Genomic DNA, 24,947 nt, shown 5'->3' with positions numbered 1-24,947 from the left:
ATATGAGGTTAATTTGGTCAAAAACCCACATACAGGCGTCAACATAGGGGGGATGATTGTGTGGACCATCCACCATGGCAAAATAATGCCTAAAAATATGTACCGTAACTTATCGCTATTTTCTGAGATTCCTTTTCTACGAGTTGCACTGGCCCGGTCTGCGATTCGCTGATCATATAGCTCTTAGGCTGATTGCGTCATCGCATCAACTGGGATTCATGCATGCACCGTGGTTATCACCGCGGTATTTTGTGGTATTTATGACTATTTGGGTTAAATATGATTAGATTGAGTTCTATTGTTGTATGGTATTAGTAGTATTTGGGTTTATATAACTTTAAGCATGAATGGCAACAACTATAAAATGTCTCCTCTGATCAAATAATTAGTAACCTTTTATTTGTTCTTCTTTTTCATAGCCAATAGTGGGATTTGCATTTCAGCTACCTCAAATAACTGGCATTATAATCACAAATCCTAAATCAGGAATGACAAGGAAATACATGTTTGGCAATGAAAGGGTTCTAAAGACAAATTTCCTTTTATTTTCATTATGTTTGTCCTTGTTGCCCCTGCTGTATTTTGGCAGTGGTTGGTGATCCACAAAAAGAATACCCCATGATCGAAAAGGAATGCAAGGGAACATCAAGGAAAAATATTGGTACAATCGGGAAAACTGTTTGTGCCAGTGATACTTACAATGAACGTAATTCTGGAAGCCTACTGAAAGATCGCTTTTCCAAAAATGTCATATTTCCGCCACTCAAAGTTCTGAGGATAAAATGTTTTTTATCTTTCAATGATAAAAATATTTCACTCATACATTTATACAAGTCCTCTTATATTCAAGTGTTTTCCGATACATGTATGATAATACACAATTACATATTCTTGATGCCTTAGAGAATTTTCAGAAAACAAGTAATATTTCAAAAAACAATAGTTTTACGTTGACGTGAGCAATAATTGGGTAAATTCTCTTGGCATTTGAAATGATTATGTTTTAATCAGGTTGATTAGCAATCAAGACATACCACCTGTTTTAGATTATACATTAATAACAATTTGTAAAGATCCAAATTCGGTAAACGGGTCTTTAACAAGATATTACATGTTTTAGAGGCAACTTTTAGTGTCCTCTATTCATATAGTAGTGTTATTTCAGGCATAAGTATATTGTTCTTAATGACTTGGAAAGATTTCAGAAAAAAGTAACGTTTCAGAAAACAATAAACATTTAAATGAACATCAGCCTTTAATCCGGTTGATTAGCAGAGCAGACATACCATCTGCTTAAGATTATATATTAATACATCTTCTAAAGATCATATTTCAGTAAATGACACTTGAACGTGAAATCGTACACTTGTTAAAGGCAGCATTGACATTCCTGCGGTAGTTTTTTCACGAAATTAAGAGGCACGGTTTTCTGAATTGCGTTTATCTTATTCCCTTGATTTTTTTCTTTCTTTTTTATTTTTGAAATTCTTGTATTCTAAGTTTCTTTAACACTTCACTTTCGCTAATAAAATATGAATATAATGAATAAAGAAATACTCAATAACTTGCGTTTTGAGTCACCGTAAAAACGCGTTGCAATATGGAGTAGCCTACTTTTTAAGAGTCTGTTGACACAACCCAAAAGCATAATCAAGACATTATGAACAATAAATTGTGAAATCATTCCATAAAGACATTGCTGACTAAAATTATTTCAAGAGAACTTGAGATATAAACAAACGGGTAACATTTGCAAATTTGCGGGTTTTCAGATATATCACACACATCTACTTTTTAAGAACCTGTTGACACAACCCAAAAGCATAATCAATACATTATGAACAATAAATGTTGAACTCATGACATAAAGACATTGCTGACTAAAATTATTTCAAAAGAACTTGAGATATGTGACCGTACAGCACGAATGAGCCGTAAATGTCCTCAATTGTATTCTGAGTTACAGTGTAAAATGGGCATGAAGGTCATATTCATAGGTATTTCAATTTGGTGCTACGTGTATCTCATTAAATGAGGTACACGAAGCACCAAATTGAGGTACCTATGAATACGACCTTCATGCCCATTTTACACTGTAACTCAGAATACAATTGAGGACATTTACGGCTCATTCGTGCTGTACGGTCACATATGAACAAACGAGTAACATTTGCAAATTTGCGGTTTTTCATATAATATCATACACAGCGTCATATCGACACTATGGAATACTTTTCCTTTCGTTGTGCGTTTTTATACGTATGGAAATTCGTGTATTCCATAGAAAATCCGCATAGTTTAATGTCTTTATCTACAGTGATAGGTTATGTATTACGTATTTAATGAATCACATTTAACAAGAACATAATAGAGCTAGCTCAATGTGTGTTTATCTGCAAACCATCTTGTAAAGCAAATGGTATAGGCATTTATGTATACAAAATTGCTAAAACGGATCATATTATCCAATTAAAAAACTCTTATATATAAACATTATCTTCTTATTAAGAGTTTAGAAGTAGTTAAACAACTTACAAATGTGACGTATAGTCTGGTAACTGATTCACTGTATCAAGCGTCCACCCTAGTAGACATTGTATGTACAGTTCACTATCTATGATAAGACACTGGCACTGTTGTAAACATTCCACTGCCGAGTCTGATAAATAAATAAATAAATAAATAAATAAATAAATAAATAAATAAATAAATAAATAAATAAATAAATAAATCAATCAATCAATCAATCAATCAATCAATAAATAGTAAATAAATAAAGAAAGAAAGAATGAAAAAAGGAAGAAAGAAAGAAAAATGAAAGAAAGAAAGAAAAAGATAGAAAGAAAGACAGAAAGAAAGAAAGAAAGAAAGAAAGAAAAAAAGAAAGAAAGAAAAAAGAAAGAAGGAAAGCCAAAAGAAAGAAAGAAAGTATGCCGAGATTGCCCAGCTCCTTTTGAACCACTTCAGTACATTACTATAACTAAATAACTAAATAAATAAATAAATAAAGAAAGAAAGAAAGAAAGAAAGAAAGAAAGAAAGAAAGAAAGAAAAAAGAAAGAAAGAAAGAAAAAAGAAAGAAAGAAAGAAAGAAAAAAGAAAGAAAGAAAGCAAAAAGAACGAAAGAAAGAAAGTATACCGAGATGGCCCAGCTCCTTTTGAACCACATCAGTACATTACTGGAACTAAAATATGACAAACATGTTGAACATGACAAACATTAGTATTCAGTATCTTGAATATGGCTTTTAGAAAACGCGTACTAGTATATAAGTTCAGAGTCAGAGTTTCATTTCCATCTTTTTGCACGTATATTGTTTTCTGCTGTCGCAAATTCGTGACAAAAACGTCGGTTAAAGAGCATTTGATGCATTTATGTGTCTATTTCACTTCTCTTTTAATTCAATATGTGGGCGTAATAATGTTAGGAGTTCATTATTATGGGTTAGCAGGAATGTGTAATCACGCGTTTGGTGACTACTAAGTTGCGGGTTTTTTTTTTAACTTGAAAGGGGCTCATTTTCGCGTTTTCCCTATAGTTTTAATTCAAGGAACTGATGAAAGAGCTTATTGATTGCGTTTTTTAAGTCAATTTTATGAAATAAAGGAATCAAGAAGCAATGTGACAGCAAAACAATTTATCCAGTCATGGAGCTCGTAATAATTGCGTTTTCTTTTAAGTTCAGGGTTTGTTTGTACTGCACTTAAAAAACTAGCACAACCTGCAAAGATCAAGGAGTTAGTTGCTGTATTTGTGACACAAAAACAGTGTTTTTGGTGCGCATCAAAATGCGCGTAAAGAAATCATCTTTAGTTCTATGTAGAATTATTGTGGAAACAATTAGTTCTGAAGCTATAGGGGTATTTATAACAGCTGGGGTACTTTTTGTGCATACTTTAGATCTATTTCATATGGAAATGCTAGAAAACGCGCATTATATCTGTCCCTAGTTGAATACCCGTAGCAAGGACATGGGTAACGAGACAGATGTGTTTTTGACATGATATACCTACTTCTCGCATTATCTCGTCTACTCGATTAAATTCTCTAAATACTATTTGAGTACTACTAGGTATCTGATAGAGATCTCTGCAAATGTCAAAGGCGTATTATAAGTGAAAGTATATGAGGCATTGATTAGATCATCATAAAACTGCGTTACTTCTCTATATTCCTGTCAATTGTCAATCTCTTTTTTCGGATGGTTCTTTTTGCATAATTTCTCTTTGAAAGGTTCTTCTATTAATGTTATATGTGACGTGTCATGTCAAAAGTAGACACTTTTGGGCAGGATCGGAAATGGAGAAATAGCCAAAAATTTGCCCGCAGGTGATATTTTTACAATTTGGGTTTGTTTCGAATTTGTGATGTTATTAATGATAAAAATATTGTCTGATATTTTCAGACCGGAATATAACTGGCATCTTGTACTTTTTGAGACATTTTTCAAGGTAATTCCTACTCTCAACATTGTTAATAATATTTTTAAAGGCCGATATCTCAATTTCCAATTTTATAATACCATAACTTACGAACTCAATATCTTTGCTTTGGAATGTCCGATTTCATTGGGGAAAACGGCGTTGTGGAGCAAAATATCTCTATATTTAAGATATGTAAAAACCTCAAAATTTATAACCTGCCCAAAAGTGTCTCCTTTTGACATGACACGTCACATATACTTTCTAACAAACACCACTGTCAGTGTGTCAGTGTCATTGTGACTTGGATAGCTTCTGTCATTTACCTTAGCACATATATTTTTAACAGAAAGTTGTTTTTAGACATCTTGAAGGTGTTGGTAGAGGCTAGTATATTCGGGTGTATTTTGATCACAGTGGGTGTATAATGGGTGTCACATGAGTTCGAGGGTTGAGAGCCAAAAAGCCTCAACTCACAATCACATTCACCCACAAAATGAGTATAAAGTCGCCAGGGCAATATAAAAGATACAGTCCAAAGCAAAGAACCAACTTTATGCTCATTTTGTTAGAGCTGGGTAGATCAATGTTCTATTGTATATACACTGCGGTTTTTCTTAATTAATTGGCCAAATTAGAAACAATTACTCCTGCAATCCAATAATCGTATGTTAGACTATGTTGCTATGATTTAGTGTCACACATCACAATTGTCTAAGTGAACGGGAGTACTTATAAGGCAAGGCAAGGCTATACAACTCGTAACCTGAAACGTAATCGCCTCTTATATTGCAGTTTGTATATTTTCATAGCATCAATTTAACGACGCAATAAGTCTCAGTTCTACTTCCAATATTGATGTAGGTCAAGCTGGCCTGAACCTCTTTGGTTAAGGGGTACGTTGTGAAAACAAATAAATGACAAGAAAGAAAACATAAGCTTCAGGTGGTAAGCTAAAGCAGTGGTGAGGATTCCTCTTCAAGTCAGATATATAAAGAATGTATTTGAGAGGAGTGTAATAAAACTGTCGATTAAATATCTGTCGCGTTTGATGTAAATTAGTTCTGTAACGTGCACAGGGTATTCAAAGAATTTAAATTACAAAGCTTTTGTTTATTTGTTGGAAGATGGAGAGTCCTATTTCAATTTCAAAAATATAATAGATAATTGTGATAGGGTAAATGACCGAATGTCTCTTGTTGTTTGCTCAATCTCGCCACAAAAGAGTGCGGTTGGAAACTTTATAGAAAGTAACTTTGCAGAAACAAACTTTATAGCCCTACTATTTACCTTGTTCTCTATACATATCCAGGTGAATATTAAAACCCGCATTGTATGTTCTATTTCCTGTAATGCGGTACTCGATCCATATACGATGTCCCGACGAAACCATCATAAACGAGTGTCCTCTTCCTTTTAACTTGATAAATATACTATCGTCATCACTGCTATTATGTCCATTTCCTATAAGTAAATAATCTTTCTTCATGGAACCAAAATTATTTACTGTGACCTCAATCCTTGTTGTCAGGTTCTGTCCTGTTATAAGCCAAATGCATGGTGATGATTCCGTCTTTGTGTTAGTCGTGGTTTGTTCAACTCTCAAATGGCTTGTTGCGTTTATTGGATTAAATTCGCATAAACCTGAAAAAGAACAAGATATACGGCGGTCGATGTTGAAGTGTTTGACAAACTCAAGGCTACACTAAGAGTCAAAATCTCAGTAAATTTGGATTTGAGGAAAGTCTACCACTTGAGACTTTAAAGGAGAGAGTATAAACTCGCTCTTCCGGTGGTAGAAAACAGTAGGAAACGTAATGAGCGAGTAGTGGTTTACAGGGATGTGGTGATTTAATGGTGTAATGGTTCTGCCCATCAGTGCATTTAGATTCAACAGACTCTTCAACTTAATTTATCAAAGGCTTCTACCAAAATCCTAGTGACCCCTTTACATTAATAGAAAACAAATAATTCGTTTCTCTTGCCCTCAATGTGAGTAAGCTCAACAACGGAGTAATATGAGCATGATAAGTGAACATGCATATAAGTGGATATGAGTGGACATACGCTCGTACATGTAGAGTAAAAAATTGACTAAAAGTAAATCTGAATGGAGAGCATATTGGGCAATTCAAGTTAAAATCCATACGTCCTAGGTTTTTTTGATGACAAGTAGAGCTATATTATTTTTAAGCAAAGACGTACACTGATGGCGGTATTTATTATAAACCCTGTTTGCATCATTACAAGGGTAGACACTTAAATATTGGTATGAATTTTCAAATGGACATTTTCATTTTATCGTGAAATAAAAGAAATAACTCACAGTTAAAATAAATTCATTTTCTCTTAAATAGCGCCCTCAATTTCCACACAAATGTACCACAAAAGGTAGAAAAAGATGAAAAATTCGATAAATAAAATAAAATATAGATATAAATCAGCTACAAATAGATGTGTATATTAGTGTGATAGCTGTTGGTATTTTAAAGATCTATATTATTGAAAAGTATATTATTTGTTGTCTTCCATAGGGGTAATGGATTTCAACTGGAATAACTCATTAGTGAGATTTCACTCAAGCGTAGTGTCGCTCCATAAAAGTTTGTTATTTTATGTATAGAGAGAAGCTCGTCTCCGGACACCTCCCAACTAGTACAGAGCGTGTTTTGATGTATCAATATCACTCAATCACCTATAAAGAGTTTTTGTTACAAGCATAGGTGGTATTATAACCCATAACAGTACAATAATTATACGCATAAATCGCCCATATTTTACGGCTATAACCACTCTGTTTATAAGTACGGACATTACAATCAAGTATAGATAAAGTATAGATAAAACATCAAAGCTCGGGTCTTTCGTGGAATAATTGGTTTCTATGTCTAGACAAAGTAATGTCATTGCACTCTGATGATGGGAATATGTGATGCGATCAAGCAAAATCAGTCAGAACTCGGAAATATTAAATTTTCAGTTTCTTATAATATAGTAAAAAGCACTTGTAAATCTGGATTTTGCAGAAAACACCACCAGTTCTAAAGATATGAGTAATTAAAGCGTTTCCAAAACAAAAAAAGGAAACAAAGGAAATATTTCCTTTGCGTGGCTATATCTCAAAATCAATATTTCCAAGTTCCGACTGATTTTGCTTGATCGCATCACATAGTTCTTAGGTCACCATTCAATCAGGGCACCGGGTCTATTTTCGAGAAAATCACAGTCTTGGGTATTTTGTTCATTTATACAAAAGAGCAATTCACATCATGGATCGAGCACTAAAGTAAGCGTTAGTGAAGAGGGTGAAAGTAAGAAGATCAATAGTGTTAGTACGAAGGTATGGAAAAACGCAGTGGCATTAGTATTGGCGGACGGGAGGTCTAGAGGGAGCGCGTATAGTCGGATCCGTATATAGTCTGATCACCTCGTAATTGGCGGGAATTGTTAGGCTTTTACCACTACGCCGTAAAGTAAACCCACGTTAAGAGTGATATTGGCCTGTATGGTCTGTAATGCGCGTGTTAAAGACAGTATACAAAGTATAGGACTTGAATCAATGTCACAAGGCGACTCTTGAAATAACATATTTTGAAATTAATGAGGCATTCACCAACAGCAGTAATTCAATGATGCAATAATACAATTATCAATGGCGTGTTTTGCAACATAATATAGCCATGTTTCGGGTTTTTTTTATATATTATAATTAACAGTCATGCGAGAATTTGGATGTGTTCGATATTTAATCGACAAGAATATACCACATTGTCTAATTTGAAACTTAAAAGCATATCTACTGGGAAAGTTGAGTTCCATTAAAAATCAGTTGATCTCAGAGCAAGATTTTCGTTCGTACAATTCACGAAATTAAAACGTGAATATTATCCCAGCAAACACATAAATGTTCTTAAAATGCTTTTTAAACGTTTTAATAACATCTAAATGTCGGGTTATATAAAGGTCATGAAAAGCTTTTTAAATCGTTATTGCAAATATTTTGGGCAAAAATTTTTGCAATTTTTTTTTTACCCATAAATAACATTCTGTTTAAAATGTTTTGTATCAAGTTTTCAAAAATGTTTTGGAATGTTATTAAAATTATTATATAACCCGTCGACAGTTTAGTTTTCTATAACACATTTTGTGTTTGCCGGGATATTAGTACTAAGAAAGTATTTATATATATATTTTCAATCACCAGGTTTATCATCAATATTATTACACATTCGAATGAAAAGAGCTTCCCTTAATGTACTATGAAAGGCCTGAATGAAGAAACAAACCATTGAAAAACCGTACTTACCTAATACAGAGCCACTGAATGTTCCAATCAGGAAACTCAATGTAAATAGACCCAAAGTCATTTTGGCTTGCCAAATAGTATGGAAATCCCTTCCAATCTGCAATGCAAATGAAACGTAAAAGGTAAAGTTCAGTGCTAATTATTGCTCGCGTTTTTTAATGATTAGAATACCTTTTCACGTTATATGACAAACTTGTTTCTTTCTACTCTTCTGTCGTTCATTAAAGCTATATGTTAAAACTATGTGATGTTTTGCTCTTGTTTTGTATTTTTTGTAAGGCTCAAGACTCTTAATAGTTTGATCTTTGCATAGATTCAGATTCTGTTCGGGTCAAATTGTTCGTTTTTGATCAATCAATTCAAATTGCACCATCTTAGATGGTGCAATCATGTCCTTATTTATATTGTTTTATCAAAACGAATTAATTTGATACCTCTTTTGGCAAAATCGGATCACTTTGATGTTTTGACCCCCGTAGAGCCAAACACCTGACCTTTAACCTTTTCTGTTATAAGAAACTATACGTTTCCTGAATCTTTATGACTAGAGTAATACATTGGAATGGTTTTTGACACAATTTTGAAATTTGACCCTGTGTAAAGTTCGATGATATTTTCCGACAAAAGCTACTCTGGTTCAATTGCTATCGAAGATTTTTGTGTAGCACAAAATGAATGAATGAATGAATGAATGAATGAATGAATGAATGAATGAATCTTTATTTCCATAATAAAAAAACAACAAAATACAAAGAAATTCAACATCATAAAAATAAAACAAGACAATTATGGAGGAGATGATCGAAAGGCCAATAAGGCCAGCATTGGCCAACCCTTACAGAACTAAATTAATACAACAACAAACCAACAGAGTATATTAAGCCTATCACACAAGAACAAAAAACGGGGCTCCAAGAACTAGTTGTAAAATGAGATTAGCTGTGTTTTATATTTGTTTCGAAAATGTTTGATTGAGTTTGCTACTTTAAGGTTATCGTTCAGGGAATTCCATAACAGTGGGCCGGTAGTCCTGATTGAATGATCAGCGAATACTTTCTTGTTTCTTGTTTGATTATACTTATTACTATTTCTTGTGTGATAGCTATGAATATCGGATCGTTTTAGAAAGAAACTGTAAACATGATGTCAACTATCTCTGGTAGTAGTGCAGCTTTGCGCCCCCCTCCCAACTGGTACCAAACACCCCCATCTAAGGCATCAGGCTCACACGCTAATAGATCTTACGGACAGACAGAGCCAAACACCTGACCTTTAACCTTTTCTGTTATAAGAAACTATACGTTTCCTGAATCTTTATGACTAGAGTAATACATTGGAATGGTTTTTGACACAATTTTGAAATTTGACCCTGTGTAAAGTTCGATGATATTTTCCGACAAAAGCTACTCTGGTTCAATTGCTATCGAATATTTTTGTGTAGCACAAAATGAATGAATGAATGAATGAATGAATGAATGAATGAATGAATCTTTATTTCCATAATAAAAAAACAACAAAATACAAAGAAATTCAACATCATAAAAATAAAACAAGACAATTATGGAGGAGATGATCGAAAGGCCAATAAGGCCAGCATTGGCCAACCCCTTACAGAACTAAATTAATACAACAACAAACCAACAGAGTATATTAAGCCTATCACACAAGAACAAAAAACGGGGCTCCAAGAACTAGTTGTAAAATGAGATTAGCTGTGTTTTATATTTGTTTCGAAAATGTTTGATTGAGTTTGCTACTTTAAGGTTATCGTTCAGGGAATTCCATAACAGTGGGCCGGTAGTCCTGATTGAATGATCAGCGAATACTTTCTTGTTTCTTGTTTGATTATACTTATTACTATTTCTTGTGTGATAGCTATGAATATCGGATCGTTTTAGAAAGAAACTGTAAACATGATGTCAACTATCTCTGGTAGTAGTGCAGCTTTGCGCCCCCCTCCCAACTGGTACCAAACACCCCCATCTAAGGCATCAGGCTCACACGCTAATAGATCTTACGGACAGACAGGAAAGTTGTTACAGGGTGACTGAAAAGAGGACTCTCATTGCGCCCTCTTTTCTCCTATTTCAGAAAAGTTGATCAAGTATATTATGTTGGTATGCCTTTACCAGTTAGCTCTAATAAACCGAAACAATTATTTAAATCGGCTCATAACTTTTGAAGATATGCCCTTTTTATGTTTGGCTATATACATCAAAGATTAAATGAAAAAAAGGGTTAATGCCATGGAAAGATAAGGCCTCGGAACACATTCACTAGTGTGATAAACGTAATTTAATTTAATTGGTATATTTAACAGAATTACCTAGCCTCCAAGATCTTCACAACCGTACCCGGCGCACAAGGATGGTACGCAACGCAATTGATGCAATGAGGACTAGGGCTAAAACCTGTATTCGTCAAGGAGCAACCAGGTAGAGGACAGAGCAGCACAGTTAACTCACTTCAAAGACAAACTAAACAGCCCTTTTCAGGGCTACATTTTATTCCAAAAAGAGAAATGACTTATGTTGTCAATAAAAAGAAAGCAAGAAACAATAAAGTAATTGCAAGCAATAATAAAAGAAGTCCCATTCCACATAAATTTCGCCCAAGTTAATGACACTTGACAAAATCCATAACCCATAAGCCCACCGGTAAAGCCCATTCCCTAAAATAAAGTTGTTATTTTATAAAGTTATCATCGCGGAATGTTTTATATTCGTGCATGATATGCACTTTTCAATCTTTGAAGTAGCCAAACCTCCCCCGTGGACAGAGTGAAAAACGAGTACATTTCTTTAAAAAGGCATATCTTCAAAAGTTATGAGCTGGTGCACTGGTTAGCTATACATGTAATGCTCAATTCAAGCACTCTGATTCCTTGAACGTTTTAAAATATTTCACTCTGTTATAACAATACCTGAAATGCTCAGGGTGTTGACATTTGTATCAAAGGTATCTCATATAATATGTATAAGATGACAGAAAGAGCCTTTGCAATGCTGGACAATTAGATATTCTAACAATATTTGGTACCATTCAGCTACTGATTGTTGGACAAGGTGACCCTCAACATCTTTCCAAGAATAAGAGACTGTCAATTAAGTATTCACAATGCACTATCCGTGCGTCTTTATTTCTTCCATTTGTTAATATTTTAGCATAAACAAATGTTGTATTCCATGATATTTTGAAGAAAAAAGAAAGACAATTCTTAAGTACATTGTACGACCGAATAGAAACCTCATCTGTTACGCACATTCTGAGTGCAAAAGGCTTAATCAAAACGTCTATCGTATTAAATTCAAGAAACCTCTCCTGTTCAAGTATATATGCTACTTAAAGGTAAACAGAGCAAAGTTCACATAAAGTCATAATTCAAAGAATTATGACTTTATGTCCTCCCATAGAACTGCGTGTTAAACGGCCAAAATAACAAGCAGTGTTTCTTTCACTTTCCCTTGTTGTTTCAGCTCAAAATTAACAGAAACCATTATTTCAGCATTTTGAGTATATAATGACAAATTTAAAATTTGAAGGAAATCGTACATTAAGCCTTTAATTGCTAGTGCATCAAAATATTTACCCTCGGCGTTTTATTTTATATTTTGATGTTAACTTTTTTGATGAAAGGCACACAATATTGGTTGCCATCGAATTTACAATTTTCATGGCAGAGGGGGGTACTAAATTTGTTTATGATTTTTGCCTGTTAGCATTTTCACTCTAAGCGAAAAGCAAAAAGGTTCTATTATTTGACGTGCCACGCCCAAGATAACTAGTTGGGTGCATGAACGATTAAGGTCAAACTGAGTTGCTAACATGCTTAGTTTCAACGCGTCATTTGAAATTAAAAACTACCTCGAACATTTGCCAACGTGCAGTGACATTTTTCTCTCCTAAAATAGCTCCTGATTAGGCCAAAAAAATAAACAAGTTTGTTTCCTGTAGCGCGCGCATTTCGTTTTTGACGGCTTATTTTGCGCATTGGATTTTTTTTACTTATACAGGAGAAAAGAACTATAAAAAAACCTGGAAAGTCGCAAAAAAAAAACACTACTGGAGAAAACGTTTACACATTACACACACGCGTGTAGAGAAAAACTACTGGAGAAATCATTTTTAAATATCTTTTTTAATTTGCAGGTTGAAAGGGGATCATAAAATTATTCTTGAATATGAAGAATTGTGATTTTTTGTGGGTGTCGGAGAAACCCACTGTAAATTTCCATTCCAATTCGTATTAAAAAAGTTGTTTTGTTCGTTTCAAGGCATGGATAAAAAAACCCGCATTTTGCATTTGACTTTTTTGACCTGCTAGAGGAAACAAACGTGTTTTTTTCCCTTAACAACCAGTCATGCAATTCAACCAAGACCCTGACTACCATCAATATATTGCTGCTTGTCAGTAGGACATATCACGTTTAGAACCAAGTCTTTGTTTTAGAGTTCTAAATGCATATTATGTTAAAAGAAAACCTCGAAAAGTATATACAATTAAAGGAGGATTTTGTGTTCCTAGCATCCTCTTTTTATGATATCCACGAAAAAGCTTATTCCCAAAATTTCAGTTGATTCCGATTTTGCGTTTGCGAGATATGCATGATTATGTGTATTACACTGCTCCATAGGCCATACTGTTGTAATTTCGTTCTGGTATACCAGAACGAAATTCAAATTTGGCGATATTTTGGCTAAACGAATTAATCTGCAAGAAATATTTGGTACATAAACATTATGTAGCCAGAGGTATCCAGTGGTATAAAAATCTCAACTTTTTTTTTTTTATAGAAAAGTGGGGGGGATGAGGCTGTGGCTCACGAAATGCCCTTTTAAACATAGAAAATATTCATTATGTAAATTTTAATTGTTTATTGTCCAAATAAACATGGTAGAAATAAACTGTATACCCTATCTAAGTTTTAACTTCAGGGGATGATCAAGTTTTAAGTCAAGATATAAGCTGTTAACAGTCTTTGTAAATATATTTTGTTTCTCATGCCTAAATGTTATGAAATTAAATATTTATGTTACCCCTGCTCCAAATTCAATACTTTAATAAATATGCCATCATCAACGGCATCTATGGAATAAGAATTAATGAATGCTTTGATTAAAAACACCATTGAATGACATTTATAATTGTTTTAAAGTGAGATTTGCAAGAATTTTTAACCGATGAAAAATGATATGAATGTTTTGAATAAAAATACCATTGAATGAAATGTATTGTCAAGACTACATTCCCCTAGAGCTTCAACGAACTTCATTTGCCGCAATAGCCTAACGATTTAAATGGAAAATTATGATTTATTTCCTAATTATTTTACTCCCGGTTTTATTATTCCAACCTATCCTAGTAATTATTCCTTGACATGCTTAAATTGAAAAACTAATTCATGTTATAGTTCTCATCAAAACTCCGATATATAAATATTATGAAAACTAAATCTTTACTATTCTCATAATATGATAAATTGATGTCTCGAAGCGCCACTCGGTTGGGTGTTCCTGAAATTGCCGCAACCGCAGAAATTATCACTGGCAAAGTAGGTTATCACAAAGATACTAGAATGCAAAAATCTGATTTTTTTTATGATTTTTTTATTTTTTCTGATTTACAAAATCACTCACTTTATAACGCAATCAACCGAATAAAAAATGTAACGCAGCCGTTAAAACTACATGCATGGCCCTATGGGGTAAAATTTTGAGTTAGCATCTAGCTTTCCTACATTGGTGGAACAACTGATTGTTGGTATCCTTGCATCTCAAATAATAAAACTAGAATTTGTTCAATTTTTCTATGCCCCCATGATTCTTACGAGGGGTCTTTATTGGGCCTAAATCTAAATTTTGTTCTATCATGTTGTAATCATGCGCGCATTTTTTTTTGGGGGGCCTTTGGGGGCGCAAGCCCACCGGGGTAAAAGCAGGGGGCGGCAAAAACGAAGCCGCAAGGAAAATAATTAAAGAAAGGGCGGGACTGAAGGGCGGCAAGAAGAATTATGAATGAAAAAGGACGAATAATTATTAAAAACTATACCTTTTTGACCAGCAATAGGGGGACAGCTCGTGTCGGTTTGGGTAATGAGAGGGGGTGTAGCACCTGTATAATTTGACTTTAAAAAATTGGTGAACATTTTTTCAATGGAATTAATCAAATTTGTATCATTCAGGTTTGTAATGATTGTAATAGAAATATTTTTAAAATAGAAAGAGAGGTAGTTTATGTAAGCCCATTAAGATTTTCTTCAATATTATCAATACATCAGCATGTTAAAGAAGAGAACCGGAAGAGTGGAGTAGAGTGGGTTTAAAAAAAAAATTCCATTTCACATAGTCACGTATTTATAAGTTTAGAGCCAGCTATATCATATAATATATAGTTAGTTCTTTTCGACTATTAAAGATACAGTTTAGTAACCAACGAATTGTTTTCATTTGAATTCAGCGCGAAGATACTGGTGAGTTGCTGTATGTGAAGTCTTTATGTTCAGCACTGCTAAACAAACGCAAAAAAAATCAATGGAGGAAAATACTCTTATGAATTTAAGGCCGTTATGCAGCCTCAAAAAATTCTGCAAGTAAAAAGCGCCCTCTTTGGCAATTAGAAAATACTGTTGTGACATGATTCTTACATCAACTCAAGGGTGCAGTATTTGCTTTCAAATTTCACGAAGGAACTGTTGATAAACTTGATGCTATCATTGATTTGCATGCACAGCCACCGGGCACAGCCCTCTTCCCTAGTAAAAGTAGCATAATTGTGAGTTTGCCCTTTCGTTGTTAACTAAGCACATCTCGAGATTAAAACAAGCAAAATGAACAGAACACACGAAAGGACAAAATCTTTTACTAGGGAAGAGGGCTGTACATGCAAATCAATAATAGCATCAAGTTTATCAAGAGAAATCAAAAGAATGCATCGATTGCATAAAAATACAAAATTGTACTGTTTTCACTGTTTTATCATGATACATGTGTTATGAATATAAATAAATATTTCACATTCTGCTGTAAATTGATTCGTGTACATATCTATGATTTTAACGTGATAAATACTGTTCTCTTTGTCACTAAAGACAACTAGTGCACACTCTGTTGTAAAAATAAAATCATGTCATATTTTCTTATCGTATATGTTTCAAATTTTACTGAGTACTTGTTACATAATCATTCTAATCCTTGTACACATAAATATTCTTTTATCAACTGTACCGTACAGGTATTTGGATATAAAATGATATTCAATTTCCTTAAAAGTGGCACAAAAGGGTTTCATACTTTTGTGTTTAGCGAAGCAGATCTCTGGATTGCCCAAACCAAAAATGAATGAAACAAACGGTATTTGAAAGCTAGGACTTGTCCCTTGACGTTGATGTAAGCATGATCGGGTCATAATATTATTTTCAAATTTTCAAGATGGCGATTTACACTTGTAAAATTTTTTTCAGGCGGCATAGGACATGCAACACGTGACGTACGAGGCTGGCGAAGATACAGGGCTGACCGCCCATTCAAAATACACGGTTAGCAATTACAAATGGAGAATTAACATACTTGCAGTGGGGTACTTTGTCGTACCCCGACGGTTTTAGAGTAAAATAGTTTTGCTTTGACACCACATAACATATTTAGAATTGTTTGTGAAGATTTCATGATTATATGTTAATCCAATGGTGACGTCAAAAATGGCGATACCGCTTCCACCACCGCGTGATTTTTTGAGACAGCCTGCATATCGACTAGTGTGCTTTTAAGGTGCTGAATATAAGAATCGCATATGTCAAACACTCCCGCTTTTCCTCGTATTAAGTAAATGTTGTAACTACATGTAGTTTTGTGACTTGAATAGTTATCTCAGTTGGAGTGAGTGCTCTTAATCTTTGTGACATACAGAGCGGGCATACAGAGCTACCTCAGGTTAAGTGATTTTACAAGCTGTGTGAGTAGCAGAGGTATCTAAGTAAGTTGGAATGGGCTTTTTAGTTTTAAAATTGTGTGACTTTTAAAGTTATCTCAGGTGGAGTGAGTTATTTTTATTATTTCTAACTTATTTTGAGCGGGTTTTCGAGGTATTTAAATATGAGTGATTTGTTTCACCAGAAGTATGTTAATAATGCTACAACTATTTTATTTTGTGGTCACTTTTGTTAGTGTTTGTTACGAACATTATAGGTTGATCTTTACGTTAATACAAATTGCAAACCTTTAAAGTACCAGTCAATTAGACCTAAAAAAATGTTTGGTTGACGTAACCCGACCGACCCTAACAATAGGCCGAACCCTAGACTTTTTTTTCTTATTTTTTTGCAAAAAATGAATAAAAAATCAAAAAAAGATTAAAAATTAAAAAAAAAAAAAAAAAAATTTAAATTTAAAATTTCATATTAAAAATGAGTGAAATTTTAAAAAAAAAATGCCGACCGACCTATCCTATTTTTTTTTTCATGTTACGCCAATCAAACAATTTTCTTTTTTAGGCCTAAGTAGAAAAAAGGCGAGCATATTCCCGTATTCTCGACACGACCCTGCGCGTAATTTGAAGTTGAGTTTGCTTTTAGCCCATATCACTAGGATCCAGAACATGCTCATATATCAGTACATGGTTTTTTAACCCCAATACATCTGTACATTCATTGAATGGCCTTTGAAAATGTGGGTACAAAAACTCATACCCTGCAACTTGAGCTCAAATTTCGCACTATAATTGTTCAATTGAGGTTATTGAACTACGCAATTGGAACGAGGCTATTGTGGCCCATAGTGTATTCTCGACGGAATAAGCAATATTGTTAGCATGCAAAGTGCTTTATGAAGGATAGAATATCCCATGTTTATAATGATGTGATACTGACTGAGCTCTGTTTATTTAACCTTTAAAAATTGACGATTTAAAGAGTCTAAACACGTAAATGTGTACCAGATATGAGAGTTATATCCCTTAGATATTTATAATGAAAAGGTAAAATACATTTGTATAAGGGGCATTTTGTCGTGATTCTAACGTTCTCTTTTTACAGAATGTAGGTTCATATAAAAAACTTATTTCCAACAATTTTAGTTGCTGAACATTGACATTTGTCTACAGACATTAAATACAAATTTGACGATGTCTTTGTAAAATGACCAAATCTGCAAAATGGTTATACACACAAACAACATATAGTCCTGGGTTTCTGATGGTATATAGTACTCTGTATTTGTCGAGGTTGAGGCTGCGAGTCGCAAAATGTCCCTTGAATGACATCTTGGTGCTAAAATAGTTTTAACTACCATATCAGACTAGAGTTCTTTTTATATCAGGTGTGCGCCAACTTATAGACACTCCAGGATAAGAAGCCACACACTTTTAATAAACAATAGTCATTCAGGTAGATGTTAGGAAAAGGAATTTCAGGTAGATGTTAGGAAAAGGAATTTATAAAGCAGCGATTACTTCGCTTTTGGGAAACGTCCATATAACAACAATACCCTCCTCGGATGAAGCCTGGAGTGTGAGAAAGTCCTTGAGCTTTATGAGCAGTAGGGAATAATAAATGTCAAGGAAAAATAGAAAATAAATATCTTGAACAATCCACTGAGAGGAAGATCCACACAAAAATACGTCTTTCGTCATTGTCAACATCATTCACTTGCTTTTCCATTAAATATTTGTAATAGAGTGCTCACAAAAGAGTTTCATTAAATGTATAGGTGTTGTCAGGATCTTGACGGGTAGGGTATGTTCTTATAAGATTACTGATATTTGTTACAGTGTTGGTAATATATCATCGCGTGGATGCATGAACGCCGTATCTGTGATAGCTACTCATTGCAATAAAAGTGTGTTACACCAGCTGAAATCCTGTATCGATATGGAATTTACACGAGCAGAGTTATGGAGATGCTGTACGTGTAATTCTTTTATTGGGCATTGGCCAAATAGGAACCATTTTACAAAGTTGTTAACAAAAAAACTCTCCATAATTTTGAATATCACAAACCCCAAACATTGAACATGAAGCAGCCATACTGCATACTACAATAGACCCTTCAATGCCGTTCATTGTATAGCAAGTATACGATGTAATGATGTATCCACCAAAAAACGTTGACAACGTAAAGAAAGCAGCAAGTTTAAAAAGCCCCCACCTCGGCTCACTTTTTGAAACTTGGTCCCATTTGTAAAAGATACTGATTTAATCTTTGTCATAATTATCAACTTAAAACATTTTCAGAAGTGTTATGTATCTTTAATGTGCCGATGCGATATTAAGTTGTTAGCATTCTGGAACGATCAGAAAGGTTATTATGTTGTTCTTGGTCAATATCCTTATATATATGTTTTGTTTTATGATAATTATTAAGTTCATGACCAATGATTGAATTAAACGAATAACAAGTAGGCATGTTAATGACAATGATACTATTGTTTAAACGTTAAAAACACCGATTTGCTGTTGATATTCAAAATGGGACCAAGTTTCAAAAAGTGAGCCGAGGTGGGGCTTTTTAAACTTGCTGCTTTCTTTACGTTGTCAACGTTTTTTTGGTGGATTTTCTTTCTTTTTATGAATGTAGCCAAGCAGCTCTAAGCTTGGAAAGTCATCGGGCTACGAAGTACTCCATAAAACGAATAAAACGAAAAATAGATGTTTGAAATTATGTTATCCTTGATTTATGACAGTACATAATTTGATAAAACTTTATCAGCCGTTTATTTTAAACTTGCTGGTCACAGCTACCGCGTGACTGTAATGTTAATAGGGATACATATACATTTTAATATACTTTAATTATTCAAGGCAACTAAGAAAATGTAAATATGGACAACACATACCCAATGTTGACGATGCCAGCGAGACACAGAGTCCGATTTACTTCAAATTGAAACTATGTAGCAAGGCTTATACTACGGAAGCGTCTAATGCCACGACTTAGCAAGATAATTATGTTTTAATGATTGTGGTTTTTGTAGCCCTGCGGGGCAATCTAGTTGGATATCCCTATTAAGCGGCGGTTGTTGGCGGTTTTTCGCGGTTTGTAGTTTTAATTTCCCTCATTCTTCATGCCCTACCCTCTATCGGGGGTTAATTTATAGTTTAAGCTCGTTGGATAACTATACTTTTCGGTGTGTGGTTCTTTGTAGCCCTGCGAGGCAATCTAGTTGGATATCCAAATTTCGCGGTTGATAGTTCTTTGTAGCCCTGCGGGGCAATCTAGTTAGATTTACCTATTAAGCGGCGGTTGTTGGCGGTCTTTCGCGGTTTGTAGTTTTAATTTCGCTCATTCTTCATGCCCTACCCTCTATCGGGGTTAATTTATAGTTTAAGCTCGTTGGATAACTATACTTTTCGGTGTGTGGTTCTTTGTAGCCCTGCGGGGCAATCTAGTTGGATATCCAAATTTCGCGGTTGATGGTTCTTTGTAGCCCTGCGGGGCAATCTAGTTGGATTTACCTATTAAGCGGCGGTTGTTGGCGGTCTTTCGCGGTTTGTAGTTTTAATTTCTCTCATTCTTCATGCCCTACCCTCAATCGGGGGTTAATTTATAGTTTAAACTTGTTGGATAACTATACTTCGCGGTGCGTGGTTTTTGAAGCCCTGCGGGCCAATCTAGCTGGATGTCTCTATTGAGCGGCGGTTGTTGGTTGTCTTTCACAGTTTGTGGTTTTAATTTGTTGGATATCCAAATTTCACAGGTTGTGGTTCTGTGTAGCCCTGTGGGCCAATCTAGTTGGATATCCCTAGTGAGCGGCGGTTTTTGGCGTTCTTTCGCGGTTTGTGGTTTTAATTTCTCTACTTGTTCAGGCCTTGGCCTCTATCGGTGGCTAAATTGTCTTTTAAACTGGTTGGGTATCCATATTTCGCGGTTTGTGGTTCTTTGTAGCCCTGCGGGGCAATCTACTTTGACATCCCTATTGAGCGGCGGTTGTTGGCGGTCTTTCGCGATTTGTGGTTTTAATTTCCTTCATTCTTCAAGCCCTGTAGTCTCTAGGGGGATAATTTATAGCTTAAGCTTGTTGGATAACCACACTTCTTTGTAGCCTCGCGGGGCAATTTAGGTGGATATCCAAAATTCGCGGTTTGTGGTTCTTTGTAACCATGTGGGGCAATCTAGTTTGACATCCCTATTGAGCGGCGGTTGTTGGTGATCTTTAGCGGTTTGTGGTTTTAATTTCCCTCATTCTTCAAGCCCTGCTCTCTATCGGGGTTTCCGTGTGTATGTGGTCATGGTGGTGGGGACAGACCCTCATTGCAATAGGCATTTGGGTATTTTTGCCGCTTTGCTAATTTGTCTTTACGTATGACTTTAATGGCCTTACATATTTGGTTGTCTCTTTTTGGATACGTTTTTGTCCCTGTTGGCCTTCCATACTAGTGGAACAATACTTTTTCACACATATATAGACAAATCCAAATACACGCATTCCTACACCTGACTAGCAGCCTTTAGTTGGGTCCCCGTCGGCTACAATGCATCCAAAATGTGAAATGATTCGGAAATATCATGAACGTCAGGCATGGTGAAAGCATCTGCATGGTGAAAGTAGGCCCTAGGCCTAAATGTGAATAAAAAATCAAACATGTTTGTTTGATGAAAAAAAATATAATATCACAATAGCAATGGATGTTCGAAATGGTGGTATTCTTGATTTATGACAATAAATTGGTTAATAAAACATTTAAAAAAGGTGATGGGAAGTTTCGAACTTGAGCAAAACTTCTTAAGTGGATTAGAAGTCCATGTCCTTAACCACTTCGCCACGTGGACGTCTCGATATAACGACGTGTGAAAGTGGAGTATTTATTAATATGAATGTATGCTGTGGTCCGGAAAGAATAAAAGAATTGTGAAAAACTTGATTTTTTGGGCGAATGGGATCCAGAATTTGTATGTAGGGTATCCAGGAAAATGCTAGGGTATATTTTGAAAGTGAATCTCAAAAAGTAGTGCGACAGTGACAGCCATGTATGGCTGTAGCAGTGACGAAAGATTCTGGATATCAGTATGATTAGCTATGATTTGCCACTAATTTTGGCTATGAAATACCGCGTGAAATAAACAAGAATGTTTGTTTATTATGAAATAATCGGATTGACTGTAAGATTGGTGTAACTTTTTGAATTAATGAGTTATTAAAATATTACACTTTGGACAGTAAATAAGATTTAGCATGGTTTTAGATATATTTTGTACCCAGCGAAAAATATCATAGAACAATAGCGTTTTGTTTCGTGTAAATATAGTCTTGCGGTGCATCTGCTTATTCTTCTTTATCAGTCGTTTTTTTAAAAACTTGCTGGTCATGCTACCGCATGACTCTAATGTTTAATCTGCCTTCTCCGATGTGAATACCCTTTCTCCTTCAAGGTGGTAAACAGTGATATCAAGCAAAAACAAAATATAAGTACCTTTAGTCTTCAAACACAAACGTCATTTAAGGCAGATTGGAGGGGAGCGTTACTTATTGTTTGTACTCAAATATTGACACAATCAGCTGATGCACTAGACATGCTAGAGGAATGTTATGTGATCTACTAAGTTTCCGTCGCGTGATTTTTGATCAAGATATGAAGACCTGAGCGCAAGAAGACCGTAAGTCCACTTGGCCCCTCAACATGTATACGCTCAAGTTGCGTATGGTTACGTATAGTTTGGTAATGTTTTATACATGTTATGGGGCCAAAACAAATCTTTCATGATATTTTCACCCTGGAACATGTATTAAACATTGTAAAACTCTAAGAAAGTATACGTAACTTTAGTGAATACATGTTGAGGGGCCAAGTGGACTTGCGGTCTTCTTGCGCTCAGGTCTTCATATGGATAAAATGTTTTTACTCTACCAATATTCCATTTTTACAAGATGCCATTCTAACTATACAAACGAAATAACTACTTCAACCTTACTAAAAAGTAAACATTTGATATCTCCTTGCATAAGTTTAGAAAAATAAAAATTAAAAGGATTTTACTGTAGGAAACTTGGCGAGACCCACCTCTATGGGCATTCTTTATGGTTGGCAAGGAATGAGCTCAAGGAATTACTTAATTATTAGCTCCAGTCGTATAAATACGCGAGTTTTATACCGGATGAAAACCTTGGGGGTCAGTACACCCCTCTTCGCAGTACTGGGGTTAATATTACGAAATTTACTGCATTTTTTTAAAACTTATAAAATATGGCTTCTGCCATCAGACACGCTTTAAATTTGTAAAAAAAACATTTTCTAATAGGGACTAGGATATAATTATATAGAAAAGGGTATTCCATATTAGTGCTATCATAATTGGCCTCGATAATGTGTTAATAATTAAATGTTATGATCTTATTTTTTGATGATGATATATATTCAGGATGAGTTCAATGCATTGTATAATGCTATGAGCTGTTTGGAATACTCCCAATCTATCTGATAAATATTTGCAGCTCCGTTGCATTTATACCCCTTTCAGATATGTCGTGTTTCATTAGGATATTTCTTGTTGTTATTAAAAGTAGAAGAAATAAGCTAAGGGTGAAATCATGATGAAGATATGAACACAAAATCTTGCAACCCAATTGGTTAACCCCATGGGTAACGTGAACAGTTTGTGTATGTTTAATTATGTTTTAGAATAACATTGTGGCTTTCAAACTGAGCTTTGTGGTATTATTATCATGACCTAAATTTCATATGGATGATCAAAAATGTGATGTGAACAGTACAAATGATTTCAATGTTGATTCAAATATAAATCTACGTATCTAATAGTAAAAAAAAGCTTGATTTCACAGAAACAATGGGATTACGTACGCAACCAGGACACATTATCACAGATATATTCAAACTTGAACTTCCTAATCATTGTCCATGAATCGCATCTTAAATACATATCATCCCTAGCTGATAACACACTAATTGAAAAGTAAAATCCTTGTCTTACTGGGGTTCTATATTAACCCTAACAGATTTTTGTCCGGTGCACTCAAAATTTCAACAACAAAAAAAAACAAAAAAACAAAACAAGTACAAGTACAAAAAAAAAAAAAAAAAAGCACAAGCACAACGCCTAAACGTTGATCCACTAGCCTCGGCACACAGGTGGTCGCAAACCAATACAGCCCCACATCATTCCATAATCAATTTCACAACAACACAGGGACTTTGCAGCTTCAAGAGCGAGCTCCCCGAATTTCGTACGGGTTACAACTATGATTTATTAAGGGTAATCCGTTACAGTTTTGTTATCGTAATTAGTCTCCATATTGGTAATAGTGTTATGATCATATTAGGGATCTAGCCCCACACATTTTAGAAAGCAACTCCTAAGTTATATTAATAAAAGTCATTTCTTTCTGACGAAACAAGTCTGAATACGACTTGAAACTATGGGCGACACAAATTTGGAATTTTGAACACAAATCGGAGTATGTGCCTATTAAGAAGTATACCTCACTTTAAGAGCTAAAACTGATGAGCTCCTGCTATACGACTCACGTGAAGTCTATACACGATATATATTCTAATAAGGACTAGGATTTATAAAGGGTAATCCGTTATAATTTTGTTATCGTAATTGGTCTCGATATTGTTAATAATGGTATGATCTTATTATATGGATGGTGATATTCATAAGAAGTGAGTTCAGTGTTTTGTAATCTGCTATGAGCTGTTTAGATATACTCACAATCCGTCTGATAAATATTTAAAGCTCCGTTGCATTCATAACCCTTACAGCTATATCGTGTTTTTATCAGGTTATTTCTTGTTATTATTAATAGTAGTATGAATAGGCTGAGGGTAAACTCATGATAACGATTGGAGTGCAAATCTTCCAACCGAATAGGTGGACCCAATAGGGAACATGAAGTCTTGCGTTTGATAGTTGATTTTTTTAGAATACCATTGTGGATTTCAAACTGATATTTGTTCCTGGTATGTAAATCATGACCTAAATGTCAAATGAATGTAAACACTCAAAATGATTCCGATGCTGACTAACATATAAGTCTAGATATGTAAGAATTCACAGAAAACCCCAGGTTTTATCACATTTTGTCAGAAAGATTTTCAAAGTTTAGTGATCGTAACAATAAAGGGATCAAATACCTCGGCATAATTTTTCGAGATCATAACTCACATTTGTAATATATCTAAGTTTATTGCGGCAATAATATCGCACCTCTCTCTCTCTGAAAGTTACATACAAATTATATTTGAAAGTTATTTCTTTTCTTATTAAG

The 24,947-nt window shown here is 34.6% G+C and overlaps 1 protein-coding gene across 1 annotated transcript in view; it reads right to left on the bottom strand.

Annotated features, from left to right (window-relative positions):
* Window positions 1-24,947, bottom strand: part of LOC140140027 (uncharacterized) — a 186,269-nt gene that overhangs the window by 23,384 nt on the left and 137,938 nt on the right. The window contains exons 4-7 of the mRNA XM_072161839.1: window positions 8,729-8,825; window positions 5,713-6,066; window positions 2,536-2,659; window positions 700-771 (exon numbers count right to left, since the gene is read on the bottom strand). Coding sequence (XP_072017940.1) covers window positions 700-771; window positions 2,536-2,659; window positions 5,713-6,066; window positions 8,729-8,789 — 611 coding nt within the window. The 5' untranslated portion in view covers window positions 8,790-8,825. The remainder of the gene's footprint in view (window positions 1-699; window positions 772-2,535; window positions 2,660-5,712; window positions 6,067-8,728; window positions 8,826-24,947) is intronic.

The sequence above is a fragment of the Amphiura filiformis genome, chromosome 18 (assembly GCF_039555335.1).
Source record: "Amphiura filiformis chromosome 18, Afil_fr2py, whole genome shotgun sequence".
Lineage (NCBI taxonomy): Eukaryota > Metazoa > Echinodermata > Ophiuroidea > Amphilepidida > Amphiuridae > Amphiura > Amphiura filiformis.
This window is presented reverse-complemented; position numbering and strand designations above follow the sequence as displayed.